Genomic DNA, 18,685 nt, shown 5'->3' with positions numbered 1-18,685 from the left:
AGGATCCTATGTTAATCTGAATAACCTGACCCAGCTGACCCAGGGGGTGGTCATGGAAAGACTAAGAAACAACGGAGAAACATTAGGATGTGCTTCTAAGACTCTAGCCCTCAGGGTGGATGACTTGGGGAAACAGAGTGCAGGAAAGTAAACATGAAGTAGTGGGTGACAAGTCACTCTGAACCAGCCAAAGAACAGGGTAGGTTGGTTTCCCTGGATCCTTGGAAGTTCTCATGAATGAGGCCAGGTACAGAACCAGTATAGTAAAAGGCAGAAATACAGGTGCCATGAATTGTGGAACAGGAACAAATACTGCCCTTAAAGTAGGGGCTTTCTAGTAGCAAAAACATTTGTTGTGGGATGAAATGCATGCTAGGTAGGACAAGAGTTATGGTTTAACAAAGGACCTCACTTAATAAAGTCTTCCAAGCATCAAAAAAAGGGAAAGCAAACAGAAACCTCCTGGGAGCAGAGACGAAAACCACAAGGGTCCTGGGCTGGAAGCTGAACAATCCAAGATGGGTCAAGGACCTACAATGGAGATCAGAGACCTGTGTCATCTGCTGTGAGGTGAGCAGAACTTTAGGAGGTATGGGCTACCCAAAAAGAAGCACTGCATGCACTTGTAGAGAAGAGAAAGAAAGCTGATCAGCAACTGCTAAGAGATCCCTGGCTAGAATTATAAAGGGCAATACCTAAGGGGTAGATCACATAGGTCTCTAGTGGAAGGGTTACCCAGTGGTGGTATTATTTTCTAAGGTCTTTGTGGCATGTGTTCTATTTGTTTCCCTTATTTAAAAAAATTTTGTTAATGTTTTGGGTCTTGTGAATCCTTGTTTTTCTAAAGTAAGCTGTGGGGAAGAGGGTGTCCCACAGTCAAGCTGGCAGGTTACTAAGGCTCTAGTAGGAGCAATAAACTAGAGCAGTGATGGCAAACCTTTTAGAAGGGTGGAAGATGTGATAAATTTCCTCAGGTATGCATGGAGAGGGAGAGGATAGCAGCCCAGCCCCAGGTCCCTCTGGCTTTTCTAGTAACAAACATTGGGGAATTCTGTGCTAGGGTGACAATGGCATGCTTGCCCACAGAGAGGGCTCTGAGTACCTGCTCTGGCACATGTGCCACAGGTTTGCCACCATGAAGCTAGAGATTCCTCAAAGTGTGCCCAGGGACTTTATGTCAGGAGGGAGCCTCTGTTACAAGAGTTTTATCCAGTATGAAAGTTTGTCAAGGATTCAGTGAGTCCTTCAGAATCCACAATACAAACTGATACACCAAATAAAGAAAATATTCAAAATGTTGCTTGTCCATGAAACCTAACTCTTACTGGGTACTTAGGTAAGTGAATGGGAACTGGTTTTATTTAGAAGAGTCAGAGCACTATAAAGAACCAAGAAACAAAATGTTTTTAAAAAAATATTATCTAGTAATTATAAAAATCTGGTGAAAAAGTGAAGGATAATTTTGCTTTCAAGAAAAATAAACATCTAGGAATCCAAACATTGTACCCATGGCATCTTCCTCCTTCAAAAGTAAAACTTCGAAATATTATCCCATGGGGTGGGTTTCTACTAATATACTACACATTTTAAGTATTTCCTGTTATCTGACCTTCAAAAATGAAAAATAAAATCAAGCCAAAAAATACTAGACTGAATTTACAAACAGTAATACCAGTAATTGGACTAAATCAAAGTGGGCAAAAGGGCAATAAAAACACATATAATCTATGTTGTCAAGTAAGTGCACTAGCAAGAAAGTCATTTGCATGGCCCAGGCTTTTAAAAACAACAAAGTGACTTTGACAATAAACCACCATATAGTTTCCCAAGAACCTTTATACATCTGTTTAATTAGATTAGCTTTACAAGCAACTTGAGAGCTCTTTCATAATGAAACACTGCTTTTCAAATTACATGACTCTATAGGCAATCTGTAAATGAATCCTGAAATTCTTTGCCTGTTATAAAGGTCTGTGTTTTACAGCTGGTTAATGTCATGAATAAAAATAGCATTATGAAGTTTTGTCTTTAACCAGGATTAAACACAAACAGGTCATGAAAATTTTTAAAAAGTCCTACTTGGTGACAAGTAAACTGTCCACCACTATGAAATCCTAAGAAGATAGGGAAAATATGGCTGCCCTGATTTGTTGATGTTTTTTCCTAAAGATTTACAAAATGATGAAGCAGACTTTTTAAAAAAATACACTGTTGTGTTAAATCTGTCTGGTAAGCACTACACAGAGATTAAAATTTGGTACTTTGCACAACTGCAGAAGTATACATTTGAATTACAAAGGGACTCACAAATGAAAGGACTTTTCTGTACACATATCTAAAAATAAAATTCAAACATACCTCCCATCAAAATAATATAGCTTCTGGTGAACCTCAAAAAGAGTAGCGCTTTTTAATTGTAGCCTAATGCAATGCACTGCACTGCGGAGCAGACCAGATGGCAAAAGCAATTTGCACTCCTGGATCAGGCTGGCAGAGGCACTTATTATGGAGGAGGTGTCAGGTCAAATTTATGGAAAGAAGGGAGGGAAGAGGAACAAAATGGAACACATTTGTAAAACAACAATAATTCTGAGTACGAGCTAGAATTCTTTCTGCAAGTTCTCCTAAGTGAGATCACAATACTGAATGTTTACCCACAACCCACACCCCAACTGTCAGTTTCACTAAACAATTTTTTTCATGTTTTACATGAACAATAGCAATCTTTTAATAAAAATTACTGAGCTTTCCATAGAAAAGGTTTCTAATTGAATACAAACTATACAGATGCTAAAAATGTCATAAGTTGAAATATATACAGAAATATTTCTGTACACTCACATTGTTTTGGCAAAGGAAATCAAGAACAGAGATAGAAAACTTAAGTGGGTAGGTGTGTACCCATAATTTATGAGAGTGGATCCGGCCCTGTGGACTTTGCTAATGAGCACAGGAAAACAATTATGTCCAAGACACCCATCCCAATTTATTCTTCAAATATCAGAAGTTTGGGGAGGTCTTGTGTGATTTAGTAACATTCCCTCTCTTTCTGAAAAATAAAAAAGAATACCAAAACATAAAAACCGAAGCATTTTGACTTTCTTACTAAATGTACATCTTTTCTATACTGAACAAAGGCCAGTGTTATGTTTGGAGAATGCATCGACAGAACAAAGAGTCTGAAGATTCATTGCACATTAAGCCTGTAATGATGCATTTCAGGCTCAATGTATATATAATTTGCCCTTGATACTGTATAACAGAATCAAGATGCTACTGATCTGCAGATCAGATGGGGCATTTACTAGGAAGAAAATATAGAAATAAATTTGGAAGCTTTTCAATTTTTTGTAAAGCAAAAGTTTTGAGAATGGAGACATCTTTTTAAACATGTAAGAAATTTCAGGGTATATTTGAAAGACTAAGAAAGCCCTTTTTTTAAATATCTTAGGAACTTGATGCTATTTCCCCAAAGCCAAAGATAACCTAGATATAGCCTCAAGCTCAGTGCCAGTCACTTTATTATAACTATTTTTTAAATTTTAACTTAAAAGATAAAGCCCTTCCCACTCTAGATTTAACTTGTAAAATATAAACTAAAATAAAATAACTGATAGAATAGTAATTTTTTCCTGTTAAATTTAATTAAGGACAAAGTAAAAAAATACAGTAGCAATCTTTAAGAGTTCAAATTAGTTTAAGATATGACTACAAAAGAATCCGATTTTAGCTGGTAATTAAAGTGCTCCTTTTCTGACTTTAAATGTAAAGAAAATTAAAGTGATCTTCAGTTACTGGCAACTATCATTAAATTAGGTCTTTTAGGGCAAAGGATAACAATATGAAGAGGTTTACAAAAATAGATTGATGCTATTTTGGAGAATAATACTGTAATTTTTACTCAATTCACTTTGATAAACTGTACCTGGTCATACAAAAATTACCGCAAATTCAAATTCAACTATATAAAAAAGGGAGAGATGAATTGGATTCAGCTGGATGATAGGTCTGGCAAAATATAATAATGAAAAAATTCTATGTAGGGCACTTGTTTTATGTCCAGATGTATATGTCACTTTTAATTGATTACTTATATTTTCTTCAAATAAGCAGTCACAGGTTTGGAGTCAGTCACACAGTACAATGCCACAGCAGTCAAAATCTTCTTTTTTGATGCAACACAAAAATGTTGTTCTCGTTTCCATATTAAAATGCTGACGTTGTCTATTTTCCTTTATCCCATTTATTCAAATTCACGAGTTAATAAACAGCATCAATGTAGGTGTGTTGCTGGATCAAAGTCTCTATAAAACGTCTTTCCCAATTGAATCAGAAGGTTTATTAAGTTCAACCCTCACACCTTTTTCACCTGCAGAAGGAAAAAGAAAGAATTTCAGATTGGGGGGGGGGGGAAGCAACCATATAAAACACCTGGATCCAGGGAATTACTTCTCTAATTTAATTCCTCTATCACATAATCACAAAATTCTAACTTTGTAATCATTAATGAAAACCATTATTCCTTCTCCAGAACGTTATCTCCAATACAATCAAGTCCAGGGAAAACAGTGCTAAGCTTCATTGCTTCATTAATTAATGAAACATTAAGGTTTCTCTCATATCAAGAGCCCTGGATTTGGGGTCAGACACTCTAGGTTCACATATTGGCTCTGTTACTTACTCTATGTGACTTTGGGAAAGTAACTCTAGATAGGGGATAAACTAAATGACTTCTAAGTTCCCTTCTAATTCTAAATCTATGATTCTATGAGTAAAAATCAGTCTATTTACTGACTATAACTTCTGTCTTTTTTGAAAGAATGCAGGCTAGTAAAATGTCCTTCACAGAACAGTTTCTGCAACAAATGTCTTGAGTAAACTACAAAGTGTAAAAAATAGACTCGAATACAGGACTACAATCCCCACGAGCCTTTGCTCCACTTCCCCAGAATGCCTTGTAATCTCACCTGGGCCGAGATCGAGAAGATATTTAAGCAAAGGCTTTTGAAGGGGCTTGGCTTTTGGACTTCCGTTTGGAGCAGAGGTGTCTCTTCCATGATGTGAGGTTATTTTGTCTAGGCCTCTGGCCTAGGCACATGTTTCTTACTTGTATATTCTTAATCTTTAACCTTTAATAAACCTCTAAAAAATATAATACTCCTTGCAGAGAGAAACTAATTTCTACCTGCCTCAGTCTCCCCATCTCCCCTAAAATTTACACATTACAAAAGGGGCAGGAAGATCAAAACTGCTAAAAACTGATTAGTTTGGAAATCACCAGGAGGTTCATGATAGGATGCAACTTCTCATACTACAAAGAGAGCAGATTATTCTAAGAATTCTCTGAAATTAGAATAGAGCAATCCACTAAAATACACACAAGCAAGTAAAGCCTTAAGTGGAATCACTGCTATAGAAGAAAAAACCCAGAATTAAGGTCTGGGCTGAAAGAATGTATCTTCATAATATAAACATAATTGTTTTTATTCATAACTGATTTTTGTGAACATCTAATAAAAAGATCTAAAAGTTAAATTGAAATGCTGAAAGCAATAAATAACGCAATCTCCTTTGAAGGTTAAGATCATCCTCATTTTCTGTAAAGAATACTGAGATGTTCATCTTAAAGTAGATTGATTTGAACAAAAATATAAGTTCAAATTTATTCTTGGAGGGCTTTAAATCATAAAAAGCAGCCAGATATGGAGCTAGGAAGATCTTTACATTATAGCATTTTGAGCAGTAAAAGACTGTAGAGATTATTCAGTCCAATTCCCTTATTCAAAGAAAACTGGGACGTGAGAGATTAAGTGACTTCCCTTCAGTCACACAGGTAAGAATCAAGTTTGGGAACTTTGCAATGAAAAAGGATGATCACAAAAAAATGCAGCTATAGTTTAGTGTTTAATTAAATATTCTGTTGTTGTTTAGTCATGTCCAACTTTTTACGACCCGCTGTGGACCATAATGTCCAAGAAGTTTTCTTGGCAATGACACTGGAGCGGTTTGCCATTTCCTTCTGCAGTGGATTACAGCAAACAGATGTTAAGTGACTTGCCAAGGGTCTGAGGCCACATCTGAACCCAGGTGTTCCTGATACCAGGCCCAGTGCTCTATACAATGAGCCACTAAAAATCTTCATATTATCTAGCCCATTTTCACTGACCAACGCACTCATTGGTACAGACATGAGAATTCCACTTTTTAAGTAAGAGAATTTAAAACTTCGGGAAAATAAGGAATATTTTTCTCTGGCTTCAACTCAGTCTATGATAGGTTATAATTTTTAAGACAAACCCAAAGTGATTATTACCTGTTAGATATTTTACTTTCGCTCGTGCCCTCTCATCTGCATCAAAATACCACACTGTAATTGCGTACCTAGAAGAAAATTTATAATGAAGGGAAAATGTGAGAATCAAATGTGATAATGGATATTAACTCTGAAAACTATGAAATAACATACAAATGGAAGGCTAAGGATAGAGAATGGCAGAAGAGGTATGCCACCTCAGTAATGTTATGTTTAAAATACAATTCTACTATATCTATTTTAATATTATATCTAAAGTTAAATTATTAGTAGTAAACACTCACTTATATAGCAACTTGATTCATTCAGGAATATAGCTGAGAACTAGGATATAAGGAAAAAAGCCTTCTGAAGAACCAAAATGGATTCCATTAAATCCATGCATTAATGTTTAAAATACTTCATTTATAGAAGACTCCCTCAGAGCCTTGGTAATTAGATGTATAACATTAATAAAATTGATTATCTAATAAATGTGTCAGATATTCCTTGATTAATTAGTTAACTAGTCAATTAGTGATTGATTAAAGGCAATAAGTTACTGAAATTAGAGATGGGGAAGGTTAGTATTATAAGAACTGACACTTATTATTAAATGGCTTATATGAGAAAGAAGACAAAAACATCATTTAAAAAAGGCATATTCTAGAACTCAAAAAGCACACTGAGTGCGAACATTTAAGATGGAGAAAGTTGCTGCTATACCCTGACAATTGCTAAGGTTACTACTATACTAAAACACAGTATGACAAAGGGTGATGGTCTAAAGTAATCAAAGAAATTTTAGATTATGTAAAACTAAAGATTTTCAACACAAATAACTCAAGTAATATCTTGCCACTTTTAGGAGTGAACTTTATCTGAAAAGAACACTTTTGTAAATCACCTCTTTTTCCAACAATACAGAATAAATGAGAAGTCACTATATTTAGGAAGCATTGAAAAAGAAGGTATACAATTTAGAAATAAAAAATAATAAGCTGAAAAGATAAATACAAAATTTGCACTGAAGAGTAGGGATTATTTAGGTTTTGTTTTTATATCCCCAGTTTCAAAGCACAATACCTGTACACAGTAGGCATTTAATAAATATTGAATTCCATTTTCTTACTTAAAATTAAGGAGACTACCTAGTAGCTTTGAGCCATACTTGGCCAAGAAGAGCAAACAACAACAATAATCAAGAGAACCAGCACTAATAAATACCATAGAATTAGCCAATTTAAAGTACATATAGAATATTGTTCTGATTACTGGGAAAGATAGGAAATTTAGATAAGATACGGTCTACATCCTCCTGAAACTTTTATAGTAGAGAGATATACACATATAAATAACAGTGCAAAATAATGCATTATAAGTAATATATGAAAATTTCAAATAATAAAATACTGTGTGAAGGACCCAGGGGAGAAGTGATGAGAAGGGAGAGGGTTTCATGAAGAGCTGATATTTCATCTGAGTTCTAAAGCAGTGTTGTCAAACAAATAGAAAAGTAGACCACTAAACAGCATGTAGGATCCTTACAGGCACACACTGACTTAGAAAAATTATATATTCATATTAACTATTTAAAAAAATTTTTTCCAATTACATTTTAATCCGTTTTAGGTGCATGTGTCTTTAACATTCTGCTCTATAGGATGGGTAGGAATTTTAAAAGTGACAGATGGGGCAGGGAAGTCTTGACATAAAGAACCAGGTCTACAAAGGGGCAAAGATAGAAAAATATCGGGCACATGTAAGGGACTATAAGTAATCTAGCTTGAATAAAATACAGACTCCACAGTGAAAAGCATGAGACAATACTAAAAAAGTAAGGAAGTCTGTGAAAGCCTTAAACTTTATAAAATCTAAATCTGGGATACTATAAAAATTACTGTTCTGGCAGGGAATCAAAAATTATCTAATTCAGCAATTTCATTTAATTGATGCAGCAACGACACCCCAGGGGATGAATAATTTGTCTAATATCACAAAGTTAATTCAATGGCTAGGACTAGGACCTAAGGACTTTGGGTTCTTACTAATTTAGTGCCCTGCCTTCTACTATACCACTGTGATTTCTATTGTTGATTCTTCTATTTTACAGGCTCACTTTCATAATGGATGGGGAGGCCACAGGATCCTAAAAGTCATTTAGTCCTACTCCAAGTGACATGCTAAGTGACAGATAGTAAGTAATAAAGGCAAACTTTAGATTTGGGTTCTTTACACCAAGCCTAATGTTCTTCCAAACACAGTATGATAAATAAACTTTTAATTCAACAAACATTTTATTAAATGCAAACAATTATGTACAAACAAGATGTAGACAGTATAAAATTGAAGGGAGGAGAGAATAGACTAGGAAAAGGCTTCTTGCAGAAAATATTTGAACTGAGTTTTTTCAAAGAAGCCTGAAGGAACTATCTTCTCCTAGAGATGAGGAAGAAAGAACATTCTAGCCATGGGGGACAGCAAGTGAGGAAGGAGCAGGAAGGCCAGTGTAACTGGATTAGAGAGTAAGTATGAGGGAATAAAAGGCATCAGACTAGAAAGATAGGAAGAAGCCAGGTTATGAAGGGCTTTAAAAGCCACATTTGATTCTGGGGCAAATAGGGAGTCACTAGAGTTTACTGTGGGAGAAGCTGACCGGATCAGACTCATACTTTAGGAAAAATCACTCTGGTATCTGACTAAAGGCAGGATCAGAATGGGGAGATATTTGAAGCAGAAAAGCCACTGCCATAGTTCAGGCATGAGGTGGTGGTGGGGTCTTGCACAGAGTGGTGGCTATGTAAGTGGAAAAATTACAATGTGTGTAAGAGATGATGTGAAAGTAGAAACAATGACTTGCCAACAGAGTGGATACTTGGGGGATTTGAGTGAGGAATCCAATATGACAATGAAGTGTCAAGCTTGGGTGAGTGAGAAAACAGTGGTACCCTTAACAGTAAGAGAAAGGATGGAAAGAAAGGAAGATTTGGAGGGAAGGAAAATAAATTCTATTTTGGACATGTTAAGTGTGTGATGCCTGTGGAATATACAGTGAGATGTCTAAATGTCAGTTGGTGGTGTGGAATTAGAGCTCTAGAGAAAGTCTTAGACTTAACATTTAGATCTGGGGATCATGAATGATTAGATCTGATAAACAAACACCAAGCAACTAATGAAAGAACCAATCAAGAGGGCACTGAGGGAGAAGGAAAGAGTGCCTGGATCAAATTTTTAAAAAATATTTTATTTTTCCAATTAAATTGTCTAAAGTAAATTTCTCTCTCTCCAGGGTCACTCTCTTGATGTCACCTGGAGGCCAGATACCTTTGAATAAATTGAGATAGGCAAGTCACTGGAATAGGAAAGCTAAGAGCCAGAAATGGAACAATGCAGTCAAGAATATTGCTAGACCAGGAGAGCAGGATGATCTTCTCTGGACTGCCCCCCCTGGGTGGCCCAGGTAAATTATAAAATCATGATTGGCCCCTAAAATATCATGTGTTAGTGGGTGGAGATTAGGTTGGAAAAACTGAGGCAAGCAGAGAACTCATGATCTCTCCAGACTTCCATGTTTGTTGGTGACTGCACTGCTGTTTGTCAGCCTGGTAGGGGGCCCAAAATGGTGGGCACAAATCAGAAAACTAAGTACATCTCTACCCCTCTCCTATTTCTCCCCTCTTCTTTCTTTTACTGCTTTTGATTTAACAAAGTTATTAAGCTGCAACCAGCCTCTTAAATGTTGATTCTTATAAAATGTAATCATTCTTTAACATACCTTTTCCAAAATTATAAGATTCAATTGTCTCCCTTCCTCCTTTTCTTCCCTCTCCCAGAGATGGTAAGCAATTTGTACTGGGTTAATAATACATAAATCATCATGTAAAACATACTTCCTTATAATCGCCACTGTTGTAAAAGAATACTCTTAGAAAACCAAAACCCCCAAATAAAAACAGAAATTAATTAAATGAAAAATGGTATATTTTGATCCACATCCTAATTCCAACAATTCTTTCTCTGGAGGTGGATAGCATTCTTTGTCATAAGTCTTTCAGAATTTTTCTAGATCATTGTTTTGTGGAGAAGAGCTAAATTTTTCCACAGTTGATCATTATAGAATATTGTTGTTACTGTGTACAATGTTCTCCTGGTTCTGCTTATTTCACTCTGCATTAGTTCATGTAGGTCTTTCTAGCTTTTTCTGAAATTATCTTGCTCATTATTTCTTATAGCACAATAATATTCCATCATCAGTTGAAAATTCTGAGGGATACCAATTCACAGTTAGTGCATATTTAAAAAAAGATCCAACAAAGGAGAATGAAAGAAAGGGGAGTAGTCAGATAGGAAGAGAAACTAGAAATAACAGTGTCATGAAAACTTAAGAGAGGAGTGATTCTAGGAGAAGAAAGTGATCAAAAGTGTCTTGGTCAGAGAGGATTCTCATGGTGATGTGGAACAGCTCTAGTTCACTCCGCCATCTTGGTTCCACCCCCAGAACCCCTGATCAAAAGTGTCAAAGCAAATGTAGCCCATTTTCTCAGGAAATTTAGAAATAAGAGGAGAAATACCGAGTAACAGCTAGCAGAGATGGTCTGATCAAGTGAGGCTTGTTTGTTTGTTTGTTTTTTTAACTATTACCTTCCATCTTAAAATGAATACTGAGTATTGGTTCCAAGGCAGAAGAATGGTAAGGGCTAGGCAATGAAATTCAAGTGACTTGCCCAGGGTCACACAGCTAGGAAGTGTCTGGGTCAGGATTTGAATCCAGGACCTCCTATATTTAGGCCTGGCTCTCAATCCACTGGGCCACCCAGTTTTGCTTTTTTTTTTTTTTTAAGAATGGAGGAAACCAATTTGTAGGAAAGTCAATAGGCAGAGATTTGAGATTAGAAAGTAGGTATGATGAAGATAGCCTGCTACAGAAGATGGGATCAAAGATCCCATGTTTAGAGGTCTGCCTTGGCAAGAAGAATCTCTTCACATGAGATAAAGGTGAAGAGGAAGATAGTAGGGGAAGACATATGAGTGATATGAAAGAGGAAAATAGAACAATAGCAAATGGCATCAATCTTTTTTTGGTGGGGTGAAGGGGTCAGCAACGAGGCATTATAGTTTGCTGGGAGGGCTTTGATGTGTATATAGGGAAGTATGATAGAAGAGACAGCATGGCAAGATTGATTTAAAAAACTAGCTTCATTGTCAAGAAAGGACCTGAATTTAAGTCTTGGCTCTAACAGATGTTGACTATGTGATCCTGAGCAAGTCTCTTAATCTCTTAAGGTCCTAGAACTCTCTACTTTTAGAACAGAAACCGATCTGCATTGGTTGAGGAACAAGTTTATGGTAAATGTCAGAGGAAGGATTGAAACCAGGTCAAAAGACACCAGAGCAAGGATTCTTTCCACTATACCATCCCCTGATCTGCTATTCAAAACTATCCATCTCCCTTTGTGTTCTATTTCCTTTAACTGACTTACAAAAAATCTTGACCAACCAAACACCAAAATGGTCTACTAGCATAGTAGAAAGAGTCCTGGATTAGGAATCAAAGAACTTGTGTTCAAAATCAGGCTCTAGTCCTTAATACCTATGTGCCACACTTATTAGTTTGATACTTAACTTCTCCAAGTCTCAATTTCCTCATCTGTGAAAACAGGAGATTGGACTGGCAACCTTTAGTTTCTTCTAGTTGTCCATGATCCTCTTCTCTCTGTCCTTAGTTGCATCTTAAATACAACCTCTTTTGAGAAGGTTTTTCTGATCACCTCAGCTGGAAGTGACATCTCTTGGAGCTGGACTGGATAGCTTCTTCCAGTTCTATGTTATTTACAAATGCCTGGAACATTAGTCTGAATGACTTATTTAATGCTCATCTACTGCCTTATGGTTTCAGTTACTTTTTAATGTGTTAATTCAGAATCTTTTCAAAGAAGATACCACAGACCAATATTTCTCAACACCACAGGGTTTTCCAAGCCTTTCTCTGACCCCATGACACATGATACTTAGCCCTCCAGTCACTGTAAAATTTAACATTAAAGGGATTGAGTGTTTGGTACAGAACAAAGGCTATATACCTGGGAAGAAAGTAGGCAGACAAAAGCAAAAAGGTCTCCCTGAATCTCTAGGTCCTCCTAAGTAGCAAGTGCTAAGGACTGAGGGTATTCCTGTGATGTCCTACCAGCACAACAGTATCTTATTTCCAAGGGATTTATTATAGCTGGTACTTTGATCTTAGTGTATCTTCTAAGCTGCATTAAGAAGCCACAAAAATAAAAGTATGAGGTATTAGAAGAATCATAACTTTCTAAAGCTAACTTTAATTCTAAGTTGGGGAAACCAAATTTTTTTTGCTTAGTGCAATCACTCCCTTAGAAATAATTTTCCAACATCGATGCCACCTTTTAACAAATTAATTTTTGATGCCAGCATCTTAACTATCAAATATGACATAGATAGTTAAAACAATTAGAAAGGCAGCATGGTGTGAGGCAAAGAGCACAAAACTCAGTCATTTATGAGTTTCAGGGCTGGGTCTGTCCCTAACCAGTCTTTGTGAACATGGCCAAATTGTTTTACTTCTCAGGCCTCAGTTTCCTCATCTTTTAAGACAGTTAGATTAGATGATCCTGAAGATCCCTTATAGCTCTAATATTCTAAATACTGTTGGGACTAAAGGCAGTTAATAGTCCACACTTCCTTTTCTGTAAAGGAGCTTAATAAAACTAGTTTTTAATAAATGCTAGTTGGCAAGACTGCACACAGGCAGCTCCACATGTTTGATGCACACATACTATCCTTATGCCACCAGTTAAACCCTGAACATTCTTCTGCAACTCCATTCAAGCACCACTTTCTATAGCAGGTCACCCTTATTCTTCTAGCTTCCAGTTCCTCTGTCCCTCTTCCTGAAATTACTTGCATTTTTAAAATATCTTGCATGTATTTAAATGTGTATATTATTTCCCCTTGTAGAATAAAAGGGCCTTAAAGGCATTATTTTTAGGATCTCTTCCTTATCCTCACATCTGCCATTGCTCCCCTCTATCCTAATCTTTGTTTGTCCCTCCTTTTATTCCAAGCCTCATCTTTATTTTCCATTTGCCAGTTTCTACCATTTCTTCTTTATTCTCCTATTTTAACTCTGTTTCGTCTTCCTTACTCCATTCCTCCACTCAAGCAGAAAGGAAATTGGTGGATGAAATACAAAGAGACTTGGGGATCTGCCACAAAGTCAAGGAAATCATGTGGTATGGGATAGTGAGATTCGAGACTGGGAAACCTACAACCCTTATGTCTTCTCTACCTAATTATATTATTTTCTTATATGAACTGATGAGTAGATGTGCAGAGACACATTTTGTGAAAAGGTAGGATACAGAAAACAAAATGTGATGTGTAAAATGTATATGAAAACGGCAAGCTACACATGAAATCGACTATTTAGGAGAGCCCACAACAAAAACAGAGCATGCTAAAGAAAAATTACTTGAGCGACTTGGGTCCCTTTTAACAATTAAACATCTTTCTATATAAGGGCTTAAGGTCCACAGTGCTCTTTTCTCCCCATCTCCACCAAAGGAAACTTTTTAAAACATGTGTCATGTATTTCTTAAAAAAGTATTACCTTGTAGCAAATGCTGGTTGCACTTCATGAGGGTTGCGTCGGTCAGACCAGAAAAAGAGCAGTCTATCAAATTTGGGTTCAATGTCAGCAAACTGGGCTTTGCCTTCTGGAAAAATTCGAAGAATACCTCCACTTACCTAGAAAAAAAAATCATTCAACATAATTAATAGTACTAATGATTATTTGAAAAACCTTACAGCCTGCACAACACAAATGCAGCCCAATGTGGCTATAGGACTGGTTGATATTGATCCAAACAAGATGTGAGAGTTTTATTTCAATAGGAATGATTCAATGAACTTCAGCTATCTGCTGAGCTCCGAAACTGCATAGAGAAAGAAGTCTTTCTGGAAATTTACTTTCTGGAAAATTACTCTATCTTCCACAAGGCTTATTTTCAATTCTGCAGGCATTTAAGTCATTACTATTTGCAGATCATTTGTATTTGTGCCATTTCCATGATGCTTCTGAAGGTGTCTCACATCATCGTGTCTTCTCTCATCTCTTCCTTTTCCTCACTTCACTTAAATCCTGCAGTGCTTCCATGTTCACCATCTGCTCTGTCCTCACTTCCTTACCTTCACAGTCTTGCTCTTGTGGTTCATTCGTTCATTTCATGTCACTCATTAAGCCCCTACTACATAGCAGGAGCAAAGCTCTGTGGTTAGAGCCAGGTCAGTAAGCACAGTGCTAAGCTTGGGGTTACCCAGAAAGGCCAAAACAGTCCCTGCCATCAAAAAGCTCACAGTCCAGTGCGGGAGATAACATGCAAACAAACACGGACACACAAGGCATGATTAGGGCAAATCAAAGCACCTGCTTTCAAATGCCACTCTGAAGTTTACTATCTGTGTGCCAAGTCCTTTAATTTCTCTGGATCTCAGTTTCTCCAACTGCATAACTGGAACGGACTAGATGGTCTGTGAGGCCCCTTCCAGTTCAAGATACTATTATTCTATTGTGTCAGGTGCTAATCCAACTCCCCTTTGGCTCAATACCATTGAATCTCTTTGCCTTTTTGAACCTTAGGCTACTCCTACTCTGCCTTCTACATTCTGCTTCCTTACTGCTTAATACTAGTGGAGAAAACCACACAGGCTTGTCAACTGGTTCTCCATTGTGATCTCCATTTCCTTTGGTCTGCACTCTCAAAAGGCCTCTCCGTCTACATCAGTATTCTGTGCTATGGTCTATGGAAGGTGTGGTCTTTCTTAAAATCATCTCCTCCATGAGCTTGTACCACCGAACATTTCATTCTTTTCCATCCTTTTCAATCTCTTCCTATATACAGGCTCCTTCCCCACTGGTTACAAACATACCCAGATTTCCTTGACCCTTAAACAAACAAAAAGCCAATCATTTTATCTTGCCACTCCTTCAAGCTACTGTTCCTGCCTCTCCCAATTTCTTAAGTTTTATCTGGGTCCACTATCTCACCACCTGCTCACTTTTCAGTTCTCTGTAACCATCATTTCTAATCCCTTGTTCCACAGAAACTATTCTCTCCCTGTTGTTGCTGCCAGCCTCATCTGACTCTTCATGGCCTCATCTGGGGTTTACTTGGCAAAGATACTGGTTGCATTTGCCATTTCCTTCTCCAGCTCATTTTACAGATGAGGAAACTGAGTCTAATAAAGATAAGAGACTTGTCCAGGGTCACACAGCTAAGCAAATGTCAAGAGGCTAGATATGAATGCAGATCTTCCTAACTCCGGGCCCTGAACTCTATCCACTGCACCAGCTAGCTGCTCACTCTCTACATATGTGCCAATCTTTTACCTGTTGAATCCAATGATCTACCCTCAGGTTTCAGTCTCTTAAATCTCTTTATATTTTTTGAAGCTGTCAGTCACTTCTCTCCCACCTTTTTGATCTTCAACTTTCTCCATACACTCTCCTTCTTTGGATTGCATAATATGGTCTTTTCTTGATTCTCTTACCTATCTGATAGCTTTTTGTCAGACTCCTTTGCTGGAGTCACCTAGTATCTGCCCATTAGGCACGAGTATTTCCTAAGATTGTGTCCTGGGTTATTCCCTCCTCTCCTTTCTCTACACTCTTTCCTATGATAACTTCATTCATTCCTTTGGGTCTGAGTATCATCTCTAAGCCTTCTATACATCCATTCTATAGGTTGTACTTCTACATCTCTCTAACCCATCCCCTCTCTCCACTTATATGGCCACCACCCTGTTTAGGTTTCTCATCATTTCTCAGCTAGACTATTTTAATAATCTCCTAATTGGTTCTCCCTCTCTTCTGAAATAGGTCCAAATTTACCTGTGTCTATCTCAGTTTCCTCAACTATAAAATGGGGATAATAATAGCACCTACCTGACAAAGTTGTTGTAAAACACTTAGCACACTGCCTGGCACAAAGCAGATGCTGAATAAAAGCTTGTTTCTTTTCTTCCCTCCTACATTGGCAAGGCAAATTTTCTTTTAATCTAATTGGCAAAAATTGCCGGGAAAACTGGAAAGCAGTTTGGCAGAAAACAAGCCATAGACCAACATCTCATACTGTACACTGAGACAAGGTCACAAGAGATAAATGATTAAGATATAAAGGCTGATATCACAAGTAAATTAGAGGAGCATGGAAAAATGTACTTGTTTGATCTATGGATAAGAGGTTTTATGACCAAACATCTGACAGAGAGGATCATAGAAATTAAAACAGATCATTTTGATTACATGAAATTTAAAAGCTTTTGTACAAACAAAATAAATTCAAAATTAGAAGAGAAAGTGAGGGGGAAATTTTACAAGTTTCTCTGATAAAGGCCTCATTTCTCAAATACATATAGAAATGAGCCAAATTTATCAAAATAAGGGCCATTCCCCAGTTGATAAATGTTCAAAGGATATGAACAGGTAGTTTTCAGAAGAAGAAATCAAATCTATCCATAGTAGCATGACAAAATTATCTGAATCACTATTGATTAGAAATGTGAAAATTAAGACAACTCTGAGATACCATCTCACACCTATCACATTAGCTAACAAGACAGAAAAGAAAAATGATACATCCTGGAGAGGATATGAAAAATTTAGGACACCAATGTACTGTTAGTGCAGTTGTGGACCAAAGTAACCACTCTGGAGGACAATTTCAAGCTATGTCCTTTTGTCCAAAAGGTTATAAAACTGTGCATACCTTCTGTCCCAGCAATGCCACTACTAGTTCTATATCCCAAAGAGAATTTTTAAAAAAGGAAAAGGACCTATTTGTACAAAAATATTTATAGGAGCATATTTTTTATGGTGACAAAAATTGGAAATTAAAGGGATGCCCATCATTTGGAGAATGGCTGAACAAGTTGTATCATAAGTTTGTGATGGAATACTACTGGGTAATAAGAAATGATGGAGATGGTTACAGAAAAACCATGAACTTGGATAAAGTGAAGTAAGCAATACCAAAACTTTGCACATAGTAATGGCAATATTTTAAGGATGATCAACTGTGAAAGACATACTGTGATCAATACAACCATCCAAGACAATTCCAAAAGACTTAGGATGAGAAATGTTAGCCACCTTTAGAAAGAACTAATTAACTCTGAAGGCAGACTGAGGCATCCTTTTTTTTCTCAAACTTTATTTTTATTGTTTTATTTCATTTGTGTTTTCTTTTGCAACATAGCTAATTTGGAAATGTTTTGCATGATTTCACATGTACAATCAATATAAAGTTGCTTGTCCTCTCAAGGAAGAGGGAGGGGCAGAAGGGAGAGAATTTCAAACTTAAATTTTTTTTTAAATGGTTCTTTAGAAACTTTTTTACATGTAATTGGAAATAGTCAACAAAAAATAAAAATAATTAAAAATTAAAAATATTTAAAATATGCACAACAAACCTTTATGAACAGTGTTTTTTGTTTTTAAATCAAATGAACAACTTGCCTTCTTATTAGCCTTCTTATTGCCTTATTATTCTGATAAGAATAACCAATTCTTCCAGCTTCTAACAGGATCACAAAGATAATTCTTTTAATATCATTTAAATTTAAGTGAAAAGCAAGATTAATACTTAAAGAATAGGGGGTTTTTATTTACTAAGAGAAGGGAAATATACATGTTACTTCTATCTTTATGTGATCTACTATACACTGCCAAATTATGGATCATGTTAATTATGAGCAGGCAATCTGCCTCCAAAAAAGAGCAAGTCTGCAAATAGAGACAGATATGACAACTAATTCTTAAAAAATTTTTATCTCCATAATAATCATATGTATTTTAAAATATTTTTTCTTTTGAAAAGTCTCACAAGAGTTTGTAAAAATGGTTCTCATAACTTATTTTTAGAAAAAATTAAAGGAAGTTATAACCATAACAAAGGTAACTTTTGGAGAGTTATTTAATTTGGATAAATGCTAGCCATTGAGGAGGTGTTGGCTGTTGTTGTTTTTTTAAATATCTACTGGGAATAAGGGAAGCCATTGTGTGGAATATGCCAATTTCTATTATAAAAATAAGCTTAAAATTTTTTATAAAGTCATACATGCTCTACATATTATCTGGTATGTTAAGATTATAGCCTGCAAATCTTGATTAGAATCTAGACTAATACATATGACCCTGAGGGGGAAAAAATCTTCTGTTCAATATCAAGTTGCATACCTTGGCATCCCAGTCTTTATTAAGGTAATATATACACGTGACGCATCTTCCATCTCCATTTGGATTATCAACATGCCGTACATAACCTGTTCCATTGCCTGGGTAACAAGCAACCATAGCCTATGGAGAAAAAAGAC

At 36.4% G+C, this 18,685-nt stretch overlaps 1 protein-coding gene across 1 annotated transcript in view; it reads right to left on the bottom strand.

The window, feature by feature from the left end:
- Positions 1 to 1,821: 1,821 nt before the first annotated feature.
- EGLN1 (egl-9 family hypoxia inducible factor 1) overlaps positions 1,822 to 18,685 on the bottom strand; it is a 73,304-nt gene continuing 56,440 nt past the window's right edge. Inside the window, exons 2-5 of the mRNA XM_007481615.3 lie at positions 18,549 to 18,668; positions 13,923 to 14,059; positions 6,314 to 6,381; positions 1,822 to 4,369 (exon numbers count right to left, since the gene is read on the bottom strand). Coding sequence (XP_007481677.1) covers positions 4,305 to 4,369; positions 6,314 to 6,381; positions 13,923 to 14,059; positions 18,549 to 18,668 — 390 coding nt within the window. The 3' untranslated portion in view covers positions 1,822 to 4,304. The remainder of the gene's footprint in view (positions 4,370 to 6,313; positions 6,382 to 13,922; positions 14,060 to 18,548; positions 18,669 to 18,685) is intronic.

This window comes from Monodelphis domestica, chromosome 2 (assembly GCF_027887165.1).
Source record: "Monodelphis domestica isolate mMonDom1 chromosome 2, mMonDom1.pri, whole genome shotgun sequence".
NCBI classification, from domain to species: domain Eukaryota; kingdom Metazoa; phylum Chordata; class Mammalia; order Didelphimorphia; family Didelphidae; genus Monodelphis; species Monodelphis domestica.
The sequence above is the reverse complement of the archived record's forward strand: the minus strand, read 5'-3'. Positions and strand labels throughout refer to the sequence as shown.